Source organism: Juglans microcarpa x Juglans regia, chromosome 2D, assembly GCF_004785595.1.
Source record: "Juglans microcarpa x Juglans regia isolate MS1-56 chromosome 2D, Jm3101_v1.0, whole genome shotgun sequence".
In the NCBI taxonomy this organism is placed as follows: Eukaryota; Viridiplantae; Streptophyta; class Magnoliopsida; order Fagales; family Juglandaceae; genus Juglans; species Juglans microcarpa x Juglans regia.
In genome coordinates, this window is record NC_054596.1 from 13,375,809 (window position 1) to 13,396,000 (window position 20,192).

The 20,192-nt window shown below is 35.5% G+C and overlaps 1 protein-coding gene across 4 annotated transcripts; it reads left to right on the forward strand.

The window, feature by feature from the left end:
* Positions 1-533: 533 nt before the first annotated feature.
* On the forward strand, positions 534-14,798 carry LOC121250633 (crossover junction endonuclease EME1B-like). Of its 4 annotated transcripts, none has more exons than XR_005937823.1 (13): positions 535-973; positions 1,210-1,365; positions 1,523-1,596; positions 2,857-3,039; positions 3,110-3,263; positions 3,403-3,512; positions 4,237-4,412; positions 5,569-5,632; positions 5,738-5,856; positions 6,844-6,933; positions 11,250-11,364; positions 14,275-14,533; positions 14,652-14,798. XR_005937823.1 is itself a non-coding variant. In XM_041149806.1 (12 exons), the coding sequence occupies exons 1-12, from the start codon at positions 652-654 to the stop codon at positions 14,280-14,282; spliced, it is 1,590 nt and encodes a 529-aa protein (XP_041005740.1). In that variant the 5' UTR covers positions 534-651; the 3' UTR covers positions 14,283-14,386. The 4 variants fall into 4 exon arrangements, 2 of the variants coding, with proteins under 2 accessions (XP_041005740.1, XP_041005738.1); XR_005937824.1 differs by having other exon boundaries at positions 536-973; positions 2,860-3,039; XM_041149806.1 differs by lacking the exon at positions 14,652-14,798 and having other exon boundaries at positions 534-973; positions 14,256-14,386.
* Positions 14,799-20,192: the final 5,394 nt, after the last annotated feature.

A 20,192-nucleotide genomic window follows, 5' to 3' on the forward strand; every position in this document is an offset into this window, starting at 1 on the left:
TAGATGTAAAATTAGAAAAATTATACTTGCCATGCATCCCTACATCACATGATTGCTTTTATTTTTTTTAATTTTTTTTTTAATATATATGTAGTGTAAAAATAATGAGTAAGAACAACACAATTAATTTAATAAATAAATAAATAAATAAAAACATGTGTAATGTGCAATACAGGCAGCTGGGCAGCAAAGCTCGTGAATGGAAACGTATTAATTTTGAGTGCCGAAACAAAAGTGAAGCTATTGATCCGGTTTGAATTCGAGAATTACTCTAACTCATCTCAACATTATAATTTTTTTAAATTTTTATATAAAATATAATAAATAATTCAACTATTTTAAATCTTAAAATAATAATAATATTAAAAAATAATATTATAATAATATTCTATTCAATTTTATTCCAAACAATGTTTTCAGGCCCATGGGCGTAATTACATTACAGCATCACTTTGTTCAAACCTAATCCCCGAATAGAAATATCCTCGAAGAGAACCTGGAAATTTAATCCCATGTATCCTCTTATAAACGCTCGTAACCAAACAGATCCCTTTGCTCCAACAATCCCGCGCTTATTCGAAGAAAGAAACGGAACCCAGTACTACCACTGCGTCGCTCTCCTCGATTTGCTTCCCTATAGTTCCTCCCAAAATGTTCCGGCCAATCCTTCTCTCCGACGACGACGACGACGACGACGAAGAAGATTTAGATGACCACCAAAATGCGCTCTCAACCCCAGTGCATTTCCCCTCAAAGAAACAACGCCGAACAGAATCTGAGCTTAATCCAAACCCTCCGGCTCTGGTCCTTCTCGACGACCCAACCCCGCAGAAGCTGGGTCCCAACTCCACCCCCACCTTCGTCCCAGATACCCCCATGTCCGCCCCAAATTCCGATGTAGTGATCGTCAAATGCACAACTAGCTCATCGGATCCCCAGATTAGGGTTTCAGATTCTGAGAAGAAGTTCTCAGGTTAGTTCGATTATACTTCATTTCTTAATTGTATGATTACTAGAAAATCCTCAACTTTTAGTTATCTGGTTCTTTCCAAATTCCTTTTTTTTTTTTTTTTTATTTGTTTTGTTTTTTTTTTTTTTTTGGAGTTATGTGTAGATGATTTAATCTAACTTTGAGTGTTAGAGATTTGTACTTATCTTTAGATTAATATAATGTTGGGCTGGTGTTGGCTTTGTTTGCTTGTTTCTCAGGAATCTGTGGGTTGATATGCTTGGAGTCCGACAATGAGTCTGAACATGGGTCTGGAAGGGAAAAGTGCAAGGACACTGAAACAACGGTCAGCGATTTTGACCTGGCGATGGACTTGGATTGGAGTTCTAGGTCTTATGAATCAACGAGTTCTCTAGGCATGCTAATGTCTAATCTGTATAAGCTTTATTTTTTTAAATTTAAATAATGATTTTTTTTATGCTGCCCAAAATTCTCAGCTATGGTTTTTGGCAAAATAAAAATGGTGAGATTTGTTCGTATTTCATTAATAGACCTATGGCTAATGCTTGTCAGGGATTGATAATTCAAAGCAAATGACTAGGGAAGGTTCTTTGCATTTGACCGGTTTGCGAGATGATGCTAATCAGGTACTTCTTAATGCATGGCGGTCTGATATTTTTTCTTTCTTGTAAATATATTTTTAGTTTGTTGGAGGTTGAAGAGCAAATTGTCTCTTTGGTTTTGTCAATTCTTATGCCAGAGTCTTAACTTTAGATCGTCCATATGCAACCTAGTGCATAATCTTTAAAATCTAAACTTGGTTTTTTGGCGGTGAGCTTTCTGTTACATAAGTGAAAACAATTCAAAAAGTTTGTGTTAAAATATGCAAGTAGGGTAGCATAATGGAATGTATTAACCAGTAAAATGTTCTCATGCGGCATTTTATACCCACCTATATACTTTTTCAGTTTTGGTAACGTTGGCTAAATTATGTGGTACTCTACCAAAGGATAATAATCATCATTTGTTTACTTTTAGATTCTTTGGAATATACAAAAATTCATATTTGGTGGTGTTTTTTTATGCCAATCGCAAAAATTAACAAATTTAAAATTATATAATGAGTTCCAGGGGATGCATTACTGCTCACAAGCTTATCATCCATTAGCAGCTTAAATTTCACATCTTCCCTTACTTTTCCATCATTGCCTTGCATCCTTGTATAGAAGAAACGGGATGGAGAAAAATGAACATCAAATGGGTGCTACATAGGTTCCTCCATGTCTAAATAAATTTTATAATTGCATTTACTTGCCCGAGGAGTCTCAACTGCAGCATCGCACTGCTGATAACTCCACAGAATCCTTGAAGTTTGTTTGGGAGGAAGAGATACTTGTGTTGATCATTTGGCATGGAAGATGAATTAAGGTGTTATAGGATAGCACTTACTCAACTTTGAAAAGGTGACTGAAGTATGAAGCCTATCTATCATTTGTCCTAACCCTGATATTTTGTTAGTCATGGTCTCTTTGATGCTGGCACTTGCTGACCAGAAATGGATTGGTGAAGAATTTCAATGCGACAATTGGTTTACTTTTTTGGCTGGGGTAAAGTGTACGAAACATCTAAGAAGAAATTATGGGATGGAGAGATTTTACCCATGTATGCTTGTGGTTTGAGAAACCTAAGATGATATGTTTTGAAGCTTAAGATTTTGTAGTTTTTGCATAGTTGAAGCCTAAGATGATATGTTTTGAATTTCTATGGAATATTGTGTTTCCTACCCTACACGCTCACTAATCTGTTCATTATGATGCCAATTTAAATTTCTCTAAATGGCTGGTGGACCACCAATATGTTGGATGCCACTTTACTTAGCGCATTTAATGACTTTGATAAATGATTAGCAGGTACTCGATTCTTTCAACAAAGAAACTGTTAACATGGAGCAGATGAATGAGATTACTAGTCAGAAAGGAACTGAAATTGATGCTGGGAAGAAAAAGGCTACGGACAGAGCGGCTGGAAGGAAGAAGATGGCGAAGGAGGAAAGAGCTCGCTTAATGGAAGAGAAGAAACTGAAGAAGGAAGTAAGTTTGAATGAAGTGAATTAGTATATTTATCCAGCAGACAAGTAGCTGATTGAATTCCATAATTCAGCAAGAGAAGTTGCAAAAGGCAGCACAGAAGGCTGAGGCTGCAGAGTTGAAAAAAATGCAGAAAGAAAAGCGAAAGTGGGAAAAAGGGAAGCTTGCATTAAAATCTATTGTAGCTGAAATTGATGCGAAAGTTGTCGAACTGGGGTCAGTTGGAGGCAAGTATATTTGTTGTTATTTTTCCTTTACCATTTAAAATTGAATCTCCATATTCTTCTCTCATAGATACTATGTTAAGCAGTTAATGTCTCTGTTAATTTTATACCTCCTGAGCTGAGTTTTACGTCCTTACTTCAGGGCATCTGCTTACGAGGTTTGCTGAAAAAGGGCTTACCTACCGTATAACTTCCAACCCAATTGAAAGATCGATTGTGTGGACAATGACTGTTCCAGAACATTTATCACAGGTACAATTTGTCTAGAAATTCTTAGAGAGAGGAGACAGTACTAAATTCTTAGCAGAAATCTTGACAAAGAACAGAGACTATAATATTATCCTTTGTTTAATCCTCCCTTCCCTTTCACCTCCTTAGATTGAATAGACCACATTATGGGCTCATGGTAAGTTAAAATCGTGTTTGAGCTTTAGCTTCTCAAAGAGAAAACTACTTTACCTACTTGAGTTGAAACAGGTAGCCATGGGTCACAAGCCACTAGAAGTTAGAATTGCAGGTGACATCTAGCTTTCCAAAGTGTAAAATTAGAAAACTAGAAAAATGTCCTCTTAGTTTCCTGAAGTACGCTTCAATTCCTATTATATGCTAGCAATATGTCAACCAAGGTGCAGCAATATGGATTTTCTTAGTTGAATCCACAACCAGCTTGGTAATTAAATGATGTCTTCATTTAGCAAAAAGAAAAGAAATGATTGAGAGAAAGAGAGAACTTGTGTAGGATAGTGATTAAGAAATCTAATTTTAAGGTTTTAAAAGAAAACAGTGACTAGTCACTAGTGACAGATACATTCAATTTTTCTTTTTTTTTTTGATAAGTGATAGATTCATTCAAATTGTCAATGCTGAGCGTGAAATCTGGTTTGAAGGTTTTATATTCCCCTGTTACATTACACCTATAACCTGCATGTTATTACCTTTGCTTTTTTTGACATATAATTATTTTTGTCTATTACAGCTTTCTTCTAATGGTATAGAGATTCCATACATATTGCTAGTACATGAGGCAGATGAATTCTGTAATCTTGTTATCAATGAAGCTCTTCATGACCATGTTTCCCAAGTCCGAAGTCATTACCCATCTTACACAATTTGCTACATTACCAATAGGTTAATGGCATATATTAATAAAAGGTGCGATTGAGTTCTACTCTCATGTAGCAGTTCATTCCTTTGTTCTTTTATCTCCAATAGTATGATAAAGTAGTGTATTGGAGGGATTTTGCATCTTCTAGCCATTTAATGATGATCGGTTTTTTTGAAGACAAGAGGTAGTGTGGTGCATCATACACAACACTTATTTTATATGACCTATAATAGAATAGTGGTATAGTGGTTTGAATGGAAAGGTCATGAAATTGAAAATATACACTACCCTTACTTATCAAAAAAAGAAATTATACACTAGTTTTACCGGTGTTGTGCTTATTGTTTGGAACTTCATACAATGGAAATAAAAGTGAGAAAATTTGTAATTTTATGTCACCATTTCTTTGTTCCCATGAATTTTCTATCTTCATGAATACTTATAAAAACAAATTTCTATCTTCATGAATGGTAGAAAAATGTTTCTAGTCAAGTTCTGATTGAAATCTTTGCAAGATTTTATCCTATATCTATTTCCTTGGGATGACTTACCTATATATATATATATATATATATATATATATATAAAGAAAAAATTCTTTGGGATGACTTGAGAACATGTAGATGCATCACTCACACTATTTTATTTTTTTGCCACAGCTGTTCAATTATGGTCCTTTTTTCTCTTTTCTTATTTTTATAATCTATTTCACTTGTCGTTTCACCTGCCAATAAGAGTAGGCTATTCTTAAAATGGAAATCTTTTAGCCACAAAAGGATTGCACAAAGAAAACCACAAACTGATGTGGCTTGATGTGATACGTCAGATTATGAAGTTACTTTTACTGTAAAGTAGATCTAATGGATTACTTGAAGCCACGTCAGTTTGCTGGTTTATTTTTGTGTAATTATTTTGTGTTTGTAGCGGTTCTCTTCTTAAAATGCATTTGCCCTTTTTTGTGTCCAGGTTGTGTCCAAGTACTCCCTGTGTACTTGGGCTTGCCTACTTTTATGAATAAAAGACCTTGATTACCGATAAAAAAAGATTTCAATTAAAGATGCAGCAATTACTGAATTGTGATGGACCTGGGGTCGTATAATCTGACTGCAGTGCATTCCTTTATTTTTGGGTTTACTATATTGCAATTTTTTTCTCCTGGGTTATGCTTGATAACGTTGTAATTCTGGTTGTACAATACAATAGGGAACAGGAACAGTATAAGAACCCATCAAATAATAATGGCTGGAGACGTCCACCTGTTGAAGAGGTTGAATTGATACTCAAGTTTTAAAGGACTATTCTAGCTTTTCATAGGTCTTTTCACACATGCCATTATTTATTTATTTAGTTGTTATCCAAAATTGTGATACAGGTGCTGGCAAAATTAACCACTCATTTCATTAAAGTACATTCCAGGCAATGTGTGGATGAAGCTGAACTAGCAGAACATGTTGTTGGTTTGAGCTCCAGCCTGGCATCCTGCCAATTCAGGTACTGAGTGCCTGTAAGGATCTTTTGTGTTGAATTCGGAAATATATTACCTATATAATTTCTTAAACATCTTTGTATTCTACTGTGCCACCTCATTATTTCATTTTGTTTTTAATTTCATTGACCTATCCCAACCTTTCACATACTAAAAGGCCTTTCATTGTATCCTTCTTACTTATCAAAAAATAAAAAATGAAAGGCATTTCATTGTATTGTCTTTATTACCACAACTAACCCACTCGATTTTTTGACGTTAAGATTTAGAAAAAAAAATTGAAGATGAAAGGTTTCCTACCATTTATGATAACTAATTCAATAGAGAGAAAAGCTAAGACTTTTCATCTTATAGTGGTTATTGATTTCCTATTACTTGTCTCTTTGGCTTTCCCACCACTTAACTCTTCTGTCATTTTATTATTAATTTTTCAATAAAGAAACATAGACTATTCATCTTATTGTAGCTATTGACTCTTCGTTACTTACCTCTTTGGCTTCTTCACCAGTTAACTTTGATGTTTGTTGAGACATAAAAATAGTCATTCCTCAAGATTTTTAGAATATTCACGCACATTGCTCCAGTCAATGACCTGTTATTAAGTAAAAGCAAGGATATCCATTCTTGTCAGTTTTTAATTGGGACCATAATAAGCATCAGTACAATAGTACCTAACTTTGTATTGGTCAATGACCAGTTTTTAAGTAAAAGCAAGGATATCTATTCTTGTCAGTGTTAATTGGGACCATAATAAGCATCAGTACAAGAGTACCTAACTTTGTTTTGGGATAAGATTAACAATTGTTTAGTTATTTCTTATTTTCTGCATAGACTTATCATGTAAACTGGTGGATTGGTAATCTACCTGGTTCTTTTATTGATAAGTCTGTAAGAATTGCCAGCTCCATACTATAGTTTATGAATGACTAATCTCTCTCTCTCTCTCTCTCTCTCTCTCTCTCTCTCTCTACTTTTACTTCAATAAACTGCAGAAAGAAGTTGACGCGCCTATCTGTGAATGCCAATGGGTCCCTGATTCCCAAGGATGCCGTTGATAAGAATCTAATTAAAAAGAGCTTATGGTAAGTCTTTCTCCAATGATTTCCTTGTAACAATTTCTAGTTCTTAATTTGGTATACTCATATGTATACCTCCGGTGTACTTGGGCTATGCCTATCTTTATCAATACAATTGCTTATTACTTATAAAAAAAAAAAGGTCTTTCTCCAAATTGTATTGATCATCTATTTATCCCAACAATTTCCGGGTTAGTACATCAAATGTTACAAATTATTAATTTCGCTAGTGAATTCGAATTTTAATTTTTCTAATGGTTTGATAGTCAATGCACTTACCTTTCGGTTGTCATTGTCCAAAAATTTTCACAAAGAAAGTTTGATAGGTAATTTCCACAGAGAAATAACAAAGTGCTAACATGCCCCTTATTGAAAACTAAGGCAAGAAGCGTGTCATGGATATTTCACAGCAACATGCCTTCTAAAACCACTTCATACATTACCCAACTTACTTGGAATAGGAGGTTTGAGAGGCAAGGGAGTTGTGTCCAGTGGAAAGTTTTTTTTATGCCTTTTTGTTGTGTAAATGTGGAAATGGAAAAGTTATTGGTCTAAAGGTGTTGAGCTCCCAATGCATAATCCCAAGCTTTTATATTGAGATCAGTTTGATACTTGACACTTCCACTCCTATTTTCGTTTTGTTTTTATTTTTTATAGTTGGATCGTTCAGATTTTGAATGTGAATTTTCTTTGTGGTGGGTTTCTGATATACCTCTAGTGTACTTGAGTTATATGCTTTTTGCTTTTGTTAAATGTTAGTATTCATTAAAAGATTCTTTCAAAACCAGTTACTCTACATTGTTTGGATTTATTTTCATTAGTATGTTGCCATGTTGGACACCTTATTGAATACTAGATGTCAAAAAACTTGTGTTCTACCGCTGGGTATAGCATCGAGGGCACGCTCAATTTGGGATGTAGTGATTGAAAAAGTAGAGAGGAGATTGGCAAGGTGGAAGAGAATGTACTTGTCGAAAGGGGGCCGGATTACGTTAATCAAAAGTACACTTTCTAACCTACCCACCTACTTTTTATCATTATTCCCTTTGCCAGCTAGTATGGCGGGTCGACTTGAGAAGCTACAGAGAGATTTTCTGTGGGGGGCTTAGGAAATGAGTTTAAATTCCATTTAGTCAAGTGGGAGATGGTGTGCCGTCCTATCTCTAATGGTGGTTTGGGTATTAGAAACTTGAGATTGTTCAATTGGGCGTTACTTGGCAAAAATGGTTGTGGCGATATACCAAGGAACTAGATGCTTTATGGAAGACGGTGATCGAGAACAAATATGGTGATTTAGGGGAGGGATGGTGTACTAGAGAAGTTAGAGGGGCCCCTGGAATGGGGCTATGGAAACATATTAGAAGAGGATGAGAGGTCTTCCACCAACACACTAGACTGCAATTGGGGACAAGTTCAAAGATCCGATTTTGGAAGGATGTTTGGTGTAGTAACAGTGTTCTACAAGATCTGTTTCCTACTCTTTTCTTGATTGCAAGTGCCAAAGATGCCACAATGGCGGAGGTTATGGAAGTCTCAGGTAGGAGCATTCACTGGAACATCAATTTCAACTGAGCGGCACAGGATTGGGAGATGGGGAGTTTTATAGATTTTATAGTCTCTTGTACTCTTGTCATCCAAATATCCAGCATGAAGATGATTTGTGGTGGAGTCTTGTAGGGAAAGGGGTGTTCATTGTTCGTTCCTTCTATAAGGTCCTCACACAAGTTCCTGAGATACAATTTCCTTGGAGAAGGCTTTGGCGTCATAAGGCTCCTCCCAAGGCTTCTTTCTTTCTGTGGATAGTGTCTTTAGGCAAGATTCTCACCACGGATGAGGTGCGAGTCGGTGAATCATTTACTTTTACATTGCGAGGTAGCCAAAACTCTTTGGGATGAGGTGTTTAAAAGAATGGACTTAGCATGGGTTATGCCAGATACCGATTTTGGATGTATTGGCTTGCTGGACCTCAATTCGAGGTGTGAGACAGATCATAGCGGTTTGGAAGATGTTCCCTATCTGTATTATGTGGTGTTTATGGCAGAAGCGTAATGAGAGGACTTTCGAAGACAGAGAGATCTTTGGCGGAGCTAAAACTGTTATTTTTTAGGACTCTTTGTACTTGGGCCATTGCTGTGGATTTTAATGGCATTGACCTTCATGACTTCTTAGTTTCTAATGCTTCTACATAATTAGGGCATTTCTATCTTTGTAATTGACAGTTGGTGGTTTAATAAATACTTATTTTACTTATAAAAAAAAAAAAACTTGTGTTTGTATCTTAGTTTTTTGGTGGCTATGACCTGTATGCAACTTTGGGGCAAAGGGTAGATGCGGCACCCTATCTATCATTTGCTTGTTAATATTATTGAATATGCCTTATGGATGTGGAGGATTTCTTTCATGATATGGAGGTTTAGGCTCCATTTGTTTCAGCCTAATGTGTTTTCCTAAAATAGTTCTTTGCATTTTTATGCTTAGTGCAACTAAAAAAATGCTAGTCAACAGAATAAATTTATGTGTTCAGCCAAAAAAACACTAATGGACAATGACCATGCTTCAGCCAAGTGGAAGTCATTTTTCGGACTTAAGAAACAATGGACTCCTTTCTTCTTCTTTCTCGTCTCTCGCCACTGCCACAAACTATTGCTTCTCATCATGGATGAGCTCAGCACAAAGCCCAATAATTTGTCTTCAACTTTCAGCATCATCAATGAATCTTTCTGGAAAACAGTCAAACTCAAACGGTTCTACGGTTGAGTTGGATCTCAGCCACATGAGCCTTCCCTTGTCTATTTGAGGCTTTCCTAGGCTAGGTCCTCTCTCTCTATCCTCAACAAATCCTGCTCCTATCCTTTTTAAGCCGTCTTAAAGCCAAATCTGGTGATTTTCACTGAAAACTGCTGGTTCTCCAAATGTGATCCTTTGTACCACCTCTGCATCATTAGGATTTTTATTTTGGGAGGCCTGTGGAGTTGAATCTCAAGTTGCTGTTTTTTTTTTTTCATTTGTATGAAGGTGAGATTTGTAGGTTTAAATGTTTGTGGTAGAGGAGAGGAATGTCCCTTGTAGAATGGTAATTTTTTAATATGCTTTTCAAAAATAAAAATTTGTAGTTAGATTGATAGAGGGGTTTTTCAATGACCAGATAAAAGGTTATTATTGAGGCCTTGTAATAGTCAAGGCATTGAATAGATGGAATATGTATGCCGTAGGGGTGTCAAATCGTGTTAACGAGTTGTGTTCGTATTGTGTCAAGACATGTACATTATACTCAATGGGTCAACCCGAACACGACCCGTTAAGGATTTTGTGAAAATCTCAAACACTAACACGATCCATTAAGATAACAGATTGACACGACACGATCTGTTTTAACCCGTTACTATATTCAAAATAGATTGACACGATACGACACGACACGTTTTATCCCGTTTACGTTAATGGGTTGAACAGACCCGTTTGACCTGATTGATTTTATATAAATATTAAAATATAAACAATATCTATAAAAAATAAAAAACTAACTACAAGTCCAAAATTACAATCCAAACAATAAAAATACGGACATTAAAATCCCAACAGTATCAAATATGATAAACACACAATTACACAAATATGATAAACACATTGCAATAATATTAAAGTTACAATCCCAAATATGATAAACACACATTGTAAAATATTAATGTTATAAGGGTTACTGGTTGAAGGGAGGCGGCTTGAGACTTGGTCACTTGAGTAGTTGAGAAGTTGAGATTTGAGAAAATTGAGGGACTCGAGGGCCGTAGGGTTACTATGAATTTTTTCAATTTTAGGTCTAAGGGTATAGATGTAAATTCAACTTTCTTAACGGGTTGACCTGTTAGTGACCCGTTAAGCAATCGTGTCTTAACGGGTCAATCCGTTTTGACTTGAACCCGTTAAGGCCAAACCCAAATCCACTTTTATCGTGTCGTGTACATGTTGGGTTAACGGGTCGTGTCACATATTGTCACCCCTAATGTATGGTGTGTATTCATGATGCCTGTGCCTAGTTCATAATGTGGCTTGTGAATCTGTGATCTGCCGCCTGAAATAGAAATTGAAACTTATTGAGTTGCAAAAAGATTTAGGCTGTTCTTCAGCTTCGGATTCTTGGCCAAGAATTTAAACCCTATTTTATTTTAGGATATGGGTGCTCTAGGAAGAAACTATTATTATTCTGGGGGTCTAATCATTCCTTTATGCACTTTTAATTTGCTTCTACAATATATTTTCATGCCTTCATTTGTTTTATATGCAAGACTCAACTGATTGTGTTTCTGATTTTGCTGTGAACACAGGTTGAAAGCATTGATATCAATTCCAAAGGTACAACCACGATTTGCTCTTTCTATTTCGAAGAAGTACCCCACCATGAAATCCCTGCTAAGTGTCTACATGGACCCAAGTAGATCGGTATGTATTAGCACGACTTTTTATTTCCAATTGTTTTTGAGCCCTCGATGCAACAGTATAATCTGTAGGCCCATGTAACAATGTTCCATATTTGGTGCCTTTTTGTCATCCCCTGGAAAGAAAATCTCATTTTTCTACCTAGTTGCTAAATATACTATGAACCTAATATGATTAAATGTATACTAAAGATTTCGAAGAAGGAAATGGGATTAATTGTTTAAAGGCTGTTAGCAGAACTTCGATCAATCTCATTGTGTTGGAGTAGAATTGCGGTATTGAGAAATGTAGTTACTGTACATTGCATCTATTAGAATTATGTATGGCAAAGCTGTACAGGATATCTAAACGAGACCTTTGTGTTCTGACATTTTATTTCCAAAATTATGTATGTCAGCATGCTTATATCCTAATCTCTAGAATAGATAGATTGTCTATTTGAGGAAGAGCTAAATAAGAAATGAATAGTGGACTAATCATTTATTTCTATTTTTACATTAGTGAAAATTTCCATGTTCTTGACAATTATTAATGGAATAGAAAGGATATAGAAATATAAATGTGTGTCTTGATGTCTCCATATTTCTCAGAGTTGGGGGCATATATACATCTAAGTATAGTGCCGTATTAACCCCTGGGGGTCAAGTGGTAAAGGCCTTGGGCTTGGGGTATGCTCCCCCAGGTCTAACGTTCAAATCTCCTTAGGTACAAACAATCTTTTTTTTATATAATTAATAAGAATTTTATTACCAAGAATAGGCACAACCCAAGTACACATGAAGTATACAAAGGAAATACCTACTACAGACTAGAAAGCAGGAAACTATGACAGAAACAGATTCAGTACATTATCATCATTCTTTACAAAGATCCTAGCCCACAAACTCAAAGTAGAAAAGAAAAAATAATGAAGATCTTCAAAAGAACGCTCTTTGTCTTCAAAACATCTCACATTCCTTTCAAGCCATAAACACCACATTAAACACAAAGGAATCATTCTCCATCTAGCAGCAGCACATTTCCTTGCCTCAAAACCACGCCAACGTGCAAGGAGATCCACAATTTCCTTAGGCATCACCCAATATAAACCTGATCGACCAATAACCTCATTCCACAAAGATTTTGCCACCTCACAATGTAAAAAAAGATGATTTACAGATTCACCAACCTTCTTGCACATGACACACCAATCAGCTATACACAAACCACGTTATCTAAGTTTATCCATGGTCAATACTTTACCTAGAGCAACCACCCAACTGAAAAACTCCACCTTAGTAGGTACCTTCACCCTCCAAATGCTTTTCCAGAAGAATACACAGCTAGAATGAAAATTAAGCACCTTACAAAAAGAACTGATTGAAAACCTGAAATTTCCATCGTGATCCCACAATAGCCTGTCCTCTCTTCCCTGCATCACTTTTGAGTTATAAATTCAGTTATAAATTCTTCCCAAAAAATCTGAAACAACATTCACTTCCCATTCATTTGTGTCTCTAATAAAGTCAACATTCCATAGAATATTATTATCCATACATTGAAGGTAATCTGCCACAGCAACATTTTGATCCCTTGCAATCCTGTAAAGAGATGGAAAATCTGATTTAAGAGCTGATTCCCCACACCAAATGTCATGCCAAAAGAGAATCCTCTTCCCTTCCCCCACTAATATGTTTAGAAAACTCCCCCAACCTTTCCTAATACCCTTCCATAAACTCACCCCATACGCTTCTCTAACTTCATTAGAACACCAATCCCCCCCCCCCCCCCCTCCCCCCGACTCCCATATTTAACAGCAACAACATTCTTCCATAAAGCATCTCTCTCTTCATGATATCTCCAAAGCCATTTTCGAAGGAGTGCTTTATTAAACAACCTCAAGTTTCTCACCCCCATTCCTCCACAAGAAACCGGTTGACAAACCTTATTCCAACTAACCAAATGAAACTTCTTTTCCTCTCCTATTCCTCCCCATAAGAAATTATGATAAATATTCTCAATTCTACTAGCAACCCCAGCCGGCAAAGGGAAAAATGAAAGGAAATACATAGGAAGATTAGACAACATACTCTTTATCAAAGTAATTCTTCCCCCTTTAGACAAATATAACTTTTTCCATCTAGCACACCTTATCTCAATCTTCTCAATAACCCCATCCCATATCAAAACAGATTTGTGAGGAGCCCCCAAGGGAAGACCAAGATACTTCAGCAGCATTGAAGCAATCTTACACTCCAAAATATTAGCCAAATCTGAAATATTACCTACGGCACCCACGGGTATAATTTTAGACTTGTTTGGGTTAATCCTGAGACCCGAGACAGCTTCAAAACTTAACAGCAATGCTCTCAAAGATTGAATATGTTCTTGATTGGGCTCACTGAAAATCAATGTGTCATTGGCAAAAAGAAGATGAGATAATTTCATGCTATTCCGTTCCTCATTGCCCACCTCAAAACCCAACAAGTACCTTCCTTCTACCGCCGCTTCCAACATTCTATTCAATCAATGCATCCATGACAAGGATGAAAAGAAAAGGAGATAGCAGATCTCTTTGTCTCAAACCACGTGAACTATTAAAAAACCCAACCGGAGTGCCATTCACCAAAATGGAAAATCTCGATGTCAAAACTCCGGATGCAAACAATTTCTGGGGGCCATGGGACTGAGGGATTTTTTCCTTGAATTACCCAAGGTGCACTTGCAGAAAACTTTTTGTCGAGAGCCTGTGCATCCCCGGGATTAGTCGGGATGCTGTTTCCAGACACTTGGTGCCAATAAAAAAAAGTATAGTGCCATATAGATACGAGTACTCTATGTTTCTGTTAGGAGAATGAATTCTTCTTTTTTCATAATTGTAACTTCTGTACTGTTGGTTACCAAGAAGATGACCCTTAAACCCCCAAATGGCAGGTGCATGAAAAGGAATTTCTTCTCAAGGACTTGACAACAGAAGGGCTGCTTGGTGAGGACAGAAGATTAGGTGAGGTTTGTTCGAAGAGAGTGTACAGAATACTTATGGCACAAAGCGGAAGCATCAGAACTGATGATGTTGAGCACGGTGCTGATTTCTTCAGATGTCATTCATCTTAAATTCTCTGCATTGTATTCATCGCGAGTCCTCTACATTTATATATATATATATATATATTACATATATATATAATCAGAGGTTTGTACATCCCTCTTCATTTCCAGCATCTGCAATTTCTCTGCCATTAATCTTTCTTATTAGCAACTTTGTTAAGTTCCTAGAATTCTAAAGACTGGTGACCCTTTTGAAGTCGCAGCTGGAAGGTATACCCCTCAGCCTTATTAGATAGGCCTGATGACAAGCTGATGTAAATCAAACTTATTACTGGTATATATGAGAATTGTACTTTTACATGGCAATCGGGTACACACTTTTATCGCAAAGCCTAATTCAAGTGTTTAACGCCCAAGATGGTGTTAAAAACCTTCACTAGTGTGCTAAGAAGTGAAAAACAATCTTTGTGATTACTCTTATTGGCAAAGTGTGCCACTCAACAATAGTTGAGTGGAGTGTAGATCGTGGGGTGGCCTGCTGCCGCAAACAAGCCTGTGGGGACTCGTGGGCCTCAGCTCCATTATATTGTTATGGTGGATTGAGTGGTTGGCGAAACCTCTTCTAACCCTACAATATAGTTCTTCCACTATTATCGAACTTGATAATGACCCCTCCCCTCCATTGTCTAAAACCTAAACCCATGGGCATGGATGGGGTCATATTCTCATAAACAGGTCGAGTCACCATCTTGGCCTGCCAGTGCTTTTCATGATTTCATCGTTGATTAGAGCGACGAGCATATCCTCATATAAAACTTCAAATATTGGTGTCGCTGAATTTCCACATCAAGAAATAAACATCAGCCATCAGGTTTAGGTTTTTTTTCCCTTAATCCTTTTCTCATAATATCACATAAGGCTGCTTTTGTTTTCAAAGAGGAAGCCGAAGAACAAAATATAAAACAAAGCTTAAGAGTAATTTTGACCATGGGACTTTTGTTTTTTTAACATGAAATCATAGGTCTGCATGCGTGGAATATTGTGAAGAAATATCTGAATTTTAGTGTATTTCTGTTATTACTCTTCTACCTGAGAATTGGACCTTTACCTAGTATAACCATATTAGAATAGCATTGGGATGCTCTATAGTCTCTATTCTTTTTGTTCATTTCCTATCTTCTATTTTTCTATCCTCACCATTTACTCTATTGTGTCTATTTCTTGTCATTGTTGGTGCCATCCTAGTTGTAAAGTGAATTCTGACCACCAAACAGTAAGGCTCGTTTAGAATGTAGGGCATGAGCGGTACATGGTTGATTAGGGTATGTGTTATGAAATGCCACAGAGACCTGAGTGAAAACATGGTAAGTGTTGACCTTAGGGTTTAATGTGATCGAAAATAAATAGGATGTTTAGATCCAATTAGTTTGTTAGCTCTATATTCAGTTTACCCTTTGATATTATTAATGAGGAAGATTAATCTGTTGAAGAGTTTGATACCCCTGATTTCAATAAATGAAGTATTCCTAAGATTGATGCCAAGGCCATTTACAAAACTAGTTGGATTCAGTTTGTTTTTAAGACTGAGTTTAATGTTAAGACTTTTGAACAAACTTATGTTATTTTCAAAACTTATGAAAAATGTTGTTTGTTTAATCGAAAATCTATTCATGATTTTCTTATTAAAGGTTATAAATTCCTACATATTGATTTTGTTCAAGTTGTTGTTAAACCTCTTACTTGTACGGATGTAAATGCTTCTATACTTCTATGTTTGAGAGATGCTAGAATCAAAAAATTTGAAACTAGTATATTTGGTATGATTCAATCATCTTTGTTTAATGACCCTGTTCATTTTGATTGCTTTCCTTATCTAACTTTTGCTTTGGATGATCCTAATATTCTTAAGGTTTTAACTTTGAATACTTTGACATCAGGTTACGGTATAGATGAAGGTAGTAAACCCCGAGCTATTGTTTATCATATTTATTATAGTGTTAAAAACTAATTTAAATTCTAAAGCTATTTTGAAAAATTCAAGGTGATAAAACTTTGCTAATACAAAGTTATACTCTTGATGCTAAGATCCAAATTTCGAAAATGATTCGTTGGAGAGATATTGCTGTACCTAATGAACGGTTATTGGAACATGAATCTCAGCCTGCTAAACTTGTTTCTGATTAGATCAACATTGATTATATTCAGCAATATCTCAATGATACTGTTAAAATAAGTTTTGATAATAAGTTAATAAATTTCTGATGATTAACGAAAGAATAAATTCTTTCGCTGGATCTACTGCTTCAGAAAATCTAGCAAGGAGAGATCAAGATCTCAATGATTTTTAAAAAAGTAATATTAAGCATGATTTAAAGCTAAAAGGAGTTGCTAGTAATGCCTCCCAACTTGGCACTGCTTATTATACTAGTAAAAATACAGATTTATCTAAAAGAGATAGAAGAAGAAGAAAAGACTTCGTCCATGTCTCCTAGTGCTTTTGATTTTGTTGCACCTATTATTCATAACCAGTTATCTCATATTTGTGATAAATAGAACTTTTGAAATAGATTTAATTTCTTTGTACAATGAATATAGTTTTGTTAAGAAAGAAAAAATAAAATGCTGTCATGCTACTTTTGATAATAAAGAAAAATTACGTGTTAAAAGAAAATAGAAAGAAAAAATGCATAATATGCGAAAGCATATATTGTTTTTTTATTTTATTGAAAACTATTATGTTTCAAAGAATGTTTCCTAGAATAGTTTAAATATGGTTAAAAAAAAAATAAAATTTTGTAACTGGAAACAAATATATTATTCAGCCAAACCTTCCACCTCTGGAGATGGTTATTATTAACCATCAAGAATCTTAGGTCAAGGCTTATCCTTTTAAAATTACTATTGTTGATTCTAATGTCCCCACTTCCACTGAAACAAAGAATATTATTGAACAAAATAATTTTGTTAACAATTCTTTACATGTTATTGGTCAACAACTAGATCATATTGAAGAAAATTTTGAAAAATCTATTTCTTCTATTAAGATTGAAAAAACCTCTGGTTAACTTGCCTGAAACAAGGCAAGGTTTAAGTATCAAGAGTGACCAAGCCAAAACCATTGAAAAACTAATCAAATGCTTTCTGATTTATAAAAAGGTAAAAACTAAGAATACCAAAGCTTCTATTAGTGGTACTGCTTGTGTTATCACTAAAGGAAAGAAGGTAATCTCTTATGAAGACTAGAAACTAAATCTTCCAATTTTTTTACTGATCATGATATTACTTTACTCGAAGAAAATTTTGAGAAAACTAATTTAGTAAAAATTGAGATAAAAAGGTTTTTCCGGAAACCTAATCCTATGAGTTTTACAAAAAATTGGTATTTTAAACCTATTCCTTATTTACAATTTGAAAAAGATTTTTTCAAACACAATCTTCTGTTTATGCTAATAAGCTTTATGAGTGGAATATTTATGAGTTATCTGAATGAAAAATTTTCGATACAATGAATAAGATGTATATGGTTTCTAATGCTTATGTTACTAACCATTATCTTACTCAAGTTGAAATTGTTGATTTATTAGTTATTGGTTTTTCGGTACTCTTCGTTATTGGTGGGATAAGCATATTACTGATGATTCAAGACAAACCGTCAAATATGCTGTTAAGCATGAAAATGATGATGATATGCCTTTTTTTTATACTACTATCGGTCAGGGTATCCCTAATGGTGTTAACATTTCGATTTATACTATTGTTAAACATTTTATTAGTACTCTTAATATTGGTACTCGTATTAGTGATTATTTAAATAATTTGATATGCCCTACTATTTTGATTATAGATGGTATCAAAATCTTTTCATTTCCAGAGTTATGCGGGAAGACAATTTGAAGCCCTATTGAAAAGAAAAATTTATTGATAACCTAGCCCATCTTTTTGCTTATAAGGTCAAAGATGAACTTACTAACGCTACTGGTTTGATTAATTATGATAATTTCACTTATGATGATATTATCAATACTATTAAGAAACTTGGTATTAATATGTGTAATGATCAAAAGATGTTAAATCAACAACTGAAAAATATCAAGAAAGTCAAGTATGAAATGAGAAAATTTTATGAACAATTTGGCTTACCTCCTATAGCCCTTTCCAGGCCAAAAAAAAAAAAAAAAGGTCTAAAAAAGGTGATATTTTTACAAAAAGAAAAAACCTGTTTCCAAAAAACATTTTACTCAAAGTTCTGCGAAATGAAAATGTGTCAATTATAGTAAGTACGATCATTTCATTAAGGACTGTACTAGAAAACTTGGCAGGATGAAAAAAAGGATAAATCATCTAAATATTGAAAACAATGCTAAAGAAGAATTGATTCTTGTGGCACCCTCGACCCCCACGTGTTATTTTTGTGGAGTTCGTGACATCGGGATGATGACCACACGGATCACGCACCCCAACGACCAGTGCTCAGAGTGTGTACAACATGCAATAAGTGTACAATATAATATTCGCAGCAAAGAAATAAAAATGTATTTCTTTATTAAGTACCAGAATTGTTCAAAAACAATAAATATCTTTACAAGATTTATACAGTCATCCGACATAAATTAAAGACAGGAAATAACATAAGGGAACAAATCCCATAACGCTGATCAACGTCTCAGCAACTCAAACCTCCGACGGAGCTGATCCCTCGGGTTCAAACTCGGGCTCTGCGTCAGACTCTATGGTACCATAAGACGGAACCGTAGGGTAAAACACCACTATGGGATTATGACATCTCAACAAGTAATTAACTAAAACAACATCTAAGAGATTTAAAACACATTAATATAATCACACGTCCCCGTACGGACAAATATGAAGAAAAACTAAACCTCATTCCTTTTTCCCAAAATACACATTTAATCACTCACGCCAAAATCCCATTTTGGCCCAATTAAAACTATTATTTTATTATGCATGCACCACGGTCTTCCCTATGGACCGTCTACACACCCTGGCTTTCATCGTCACACCACGGGTAACATCCGTGCATGAAACTTCATAACGAGTGATGCCCAATTCCGAGCCCAGCGTGTACATGGCCAAGCATCCTCTAACCTCGCCAGCAAAAAGGCCACTGAATCGGTACGAGAGCGTTACCGTATCGTCAGTTCCCATCGTCGCCCTGCTACAACTCAGGGGACGTAACGTCAGTCTGTTACGCTCCCGAGTGACCAAAGGAGCTCCACCGAGATAATGGCCTATCTCGGCTTGGAGTCGTGATACACACGCACCAACACAAATATCACAACAGTCTTATTTCCAAATAGGCAACGTGACAACATAGCACAATTTATTAAGGCGATAAATGTGCATAACAACAATTATTGGATGACATATTAAATAATTCATTTATAAATTCTCAACAATTACAAATACAACCAACTACACGCGTAATCCCGTCCTCCAATCCGGTCTAAGGCCCAATTACATTTAAAATTCCAACACTGCAACGGCCCAAGGCCCATTTCCAATAACAACACCGTTTACAACCAAACACTTCAACTGCCCAAGGCCCAATTCCAACAGACCAACAAATCAACAGTTTACGAATGACAATTATAACAATATTATTTTAAAACTCATGAATTGCATTGGATAATTACATACATACGAAGATGGAAAAAATCTGAAAGATCAAACGAAAGAAGCGTTGCTCAAGCTGGCGATATGGCGGCGGCAATAATGATTAAAACAGTGGCATTTCTAGAGGGTTCTCACAAAAGAAATTCGGTCTAAATCAAATGGGAGGAATA

Excerpts from the sequence above, each read along its gene's own strand:
- LOC121250633 (XM_041149804.1), top strand. The coding sequence starts at position 652 with ATGTTCCGGCCAATCCTTCTCTCCGACGACGACGACGACGACGACGAA. Across the intron at positions 1,366-1,522 it reads TGAATCAACGAGTTCTCTAG|GGATTGATAATTCAAAGCAA; the intron begins GCATGCTAATGT and ends AATGCTTGTCAG. Across the intron at positions 4,413-5,568 it reads ATGGCATATATTAATAAAAG|GGAACAGGAACAGTATAAGA; the intron begins GTGCGATTGAGT and ends ACAATACAATAG.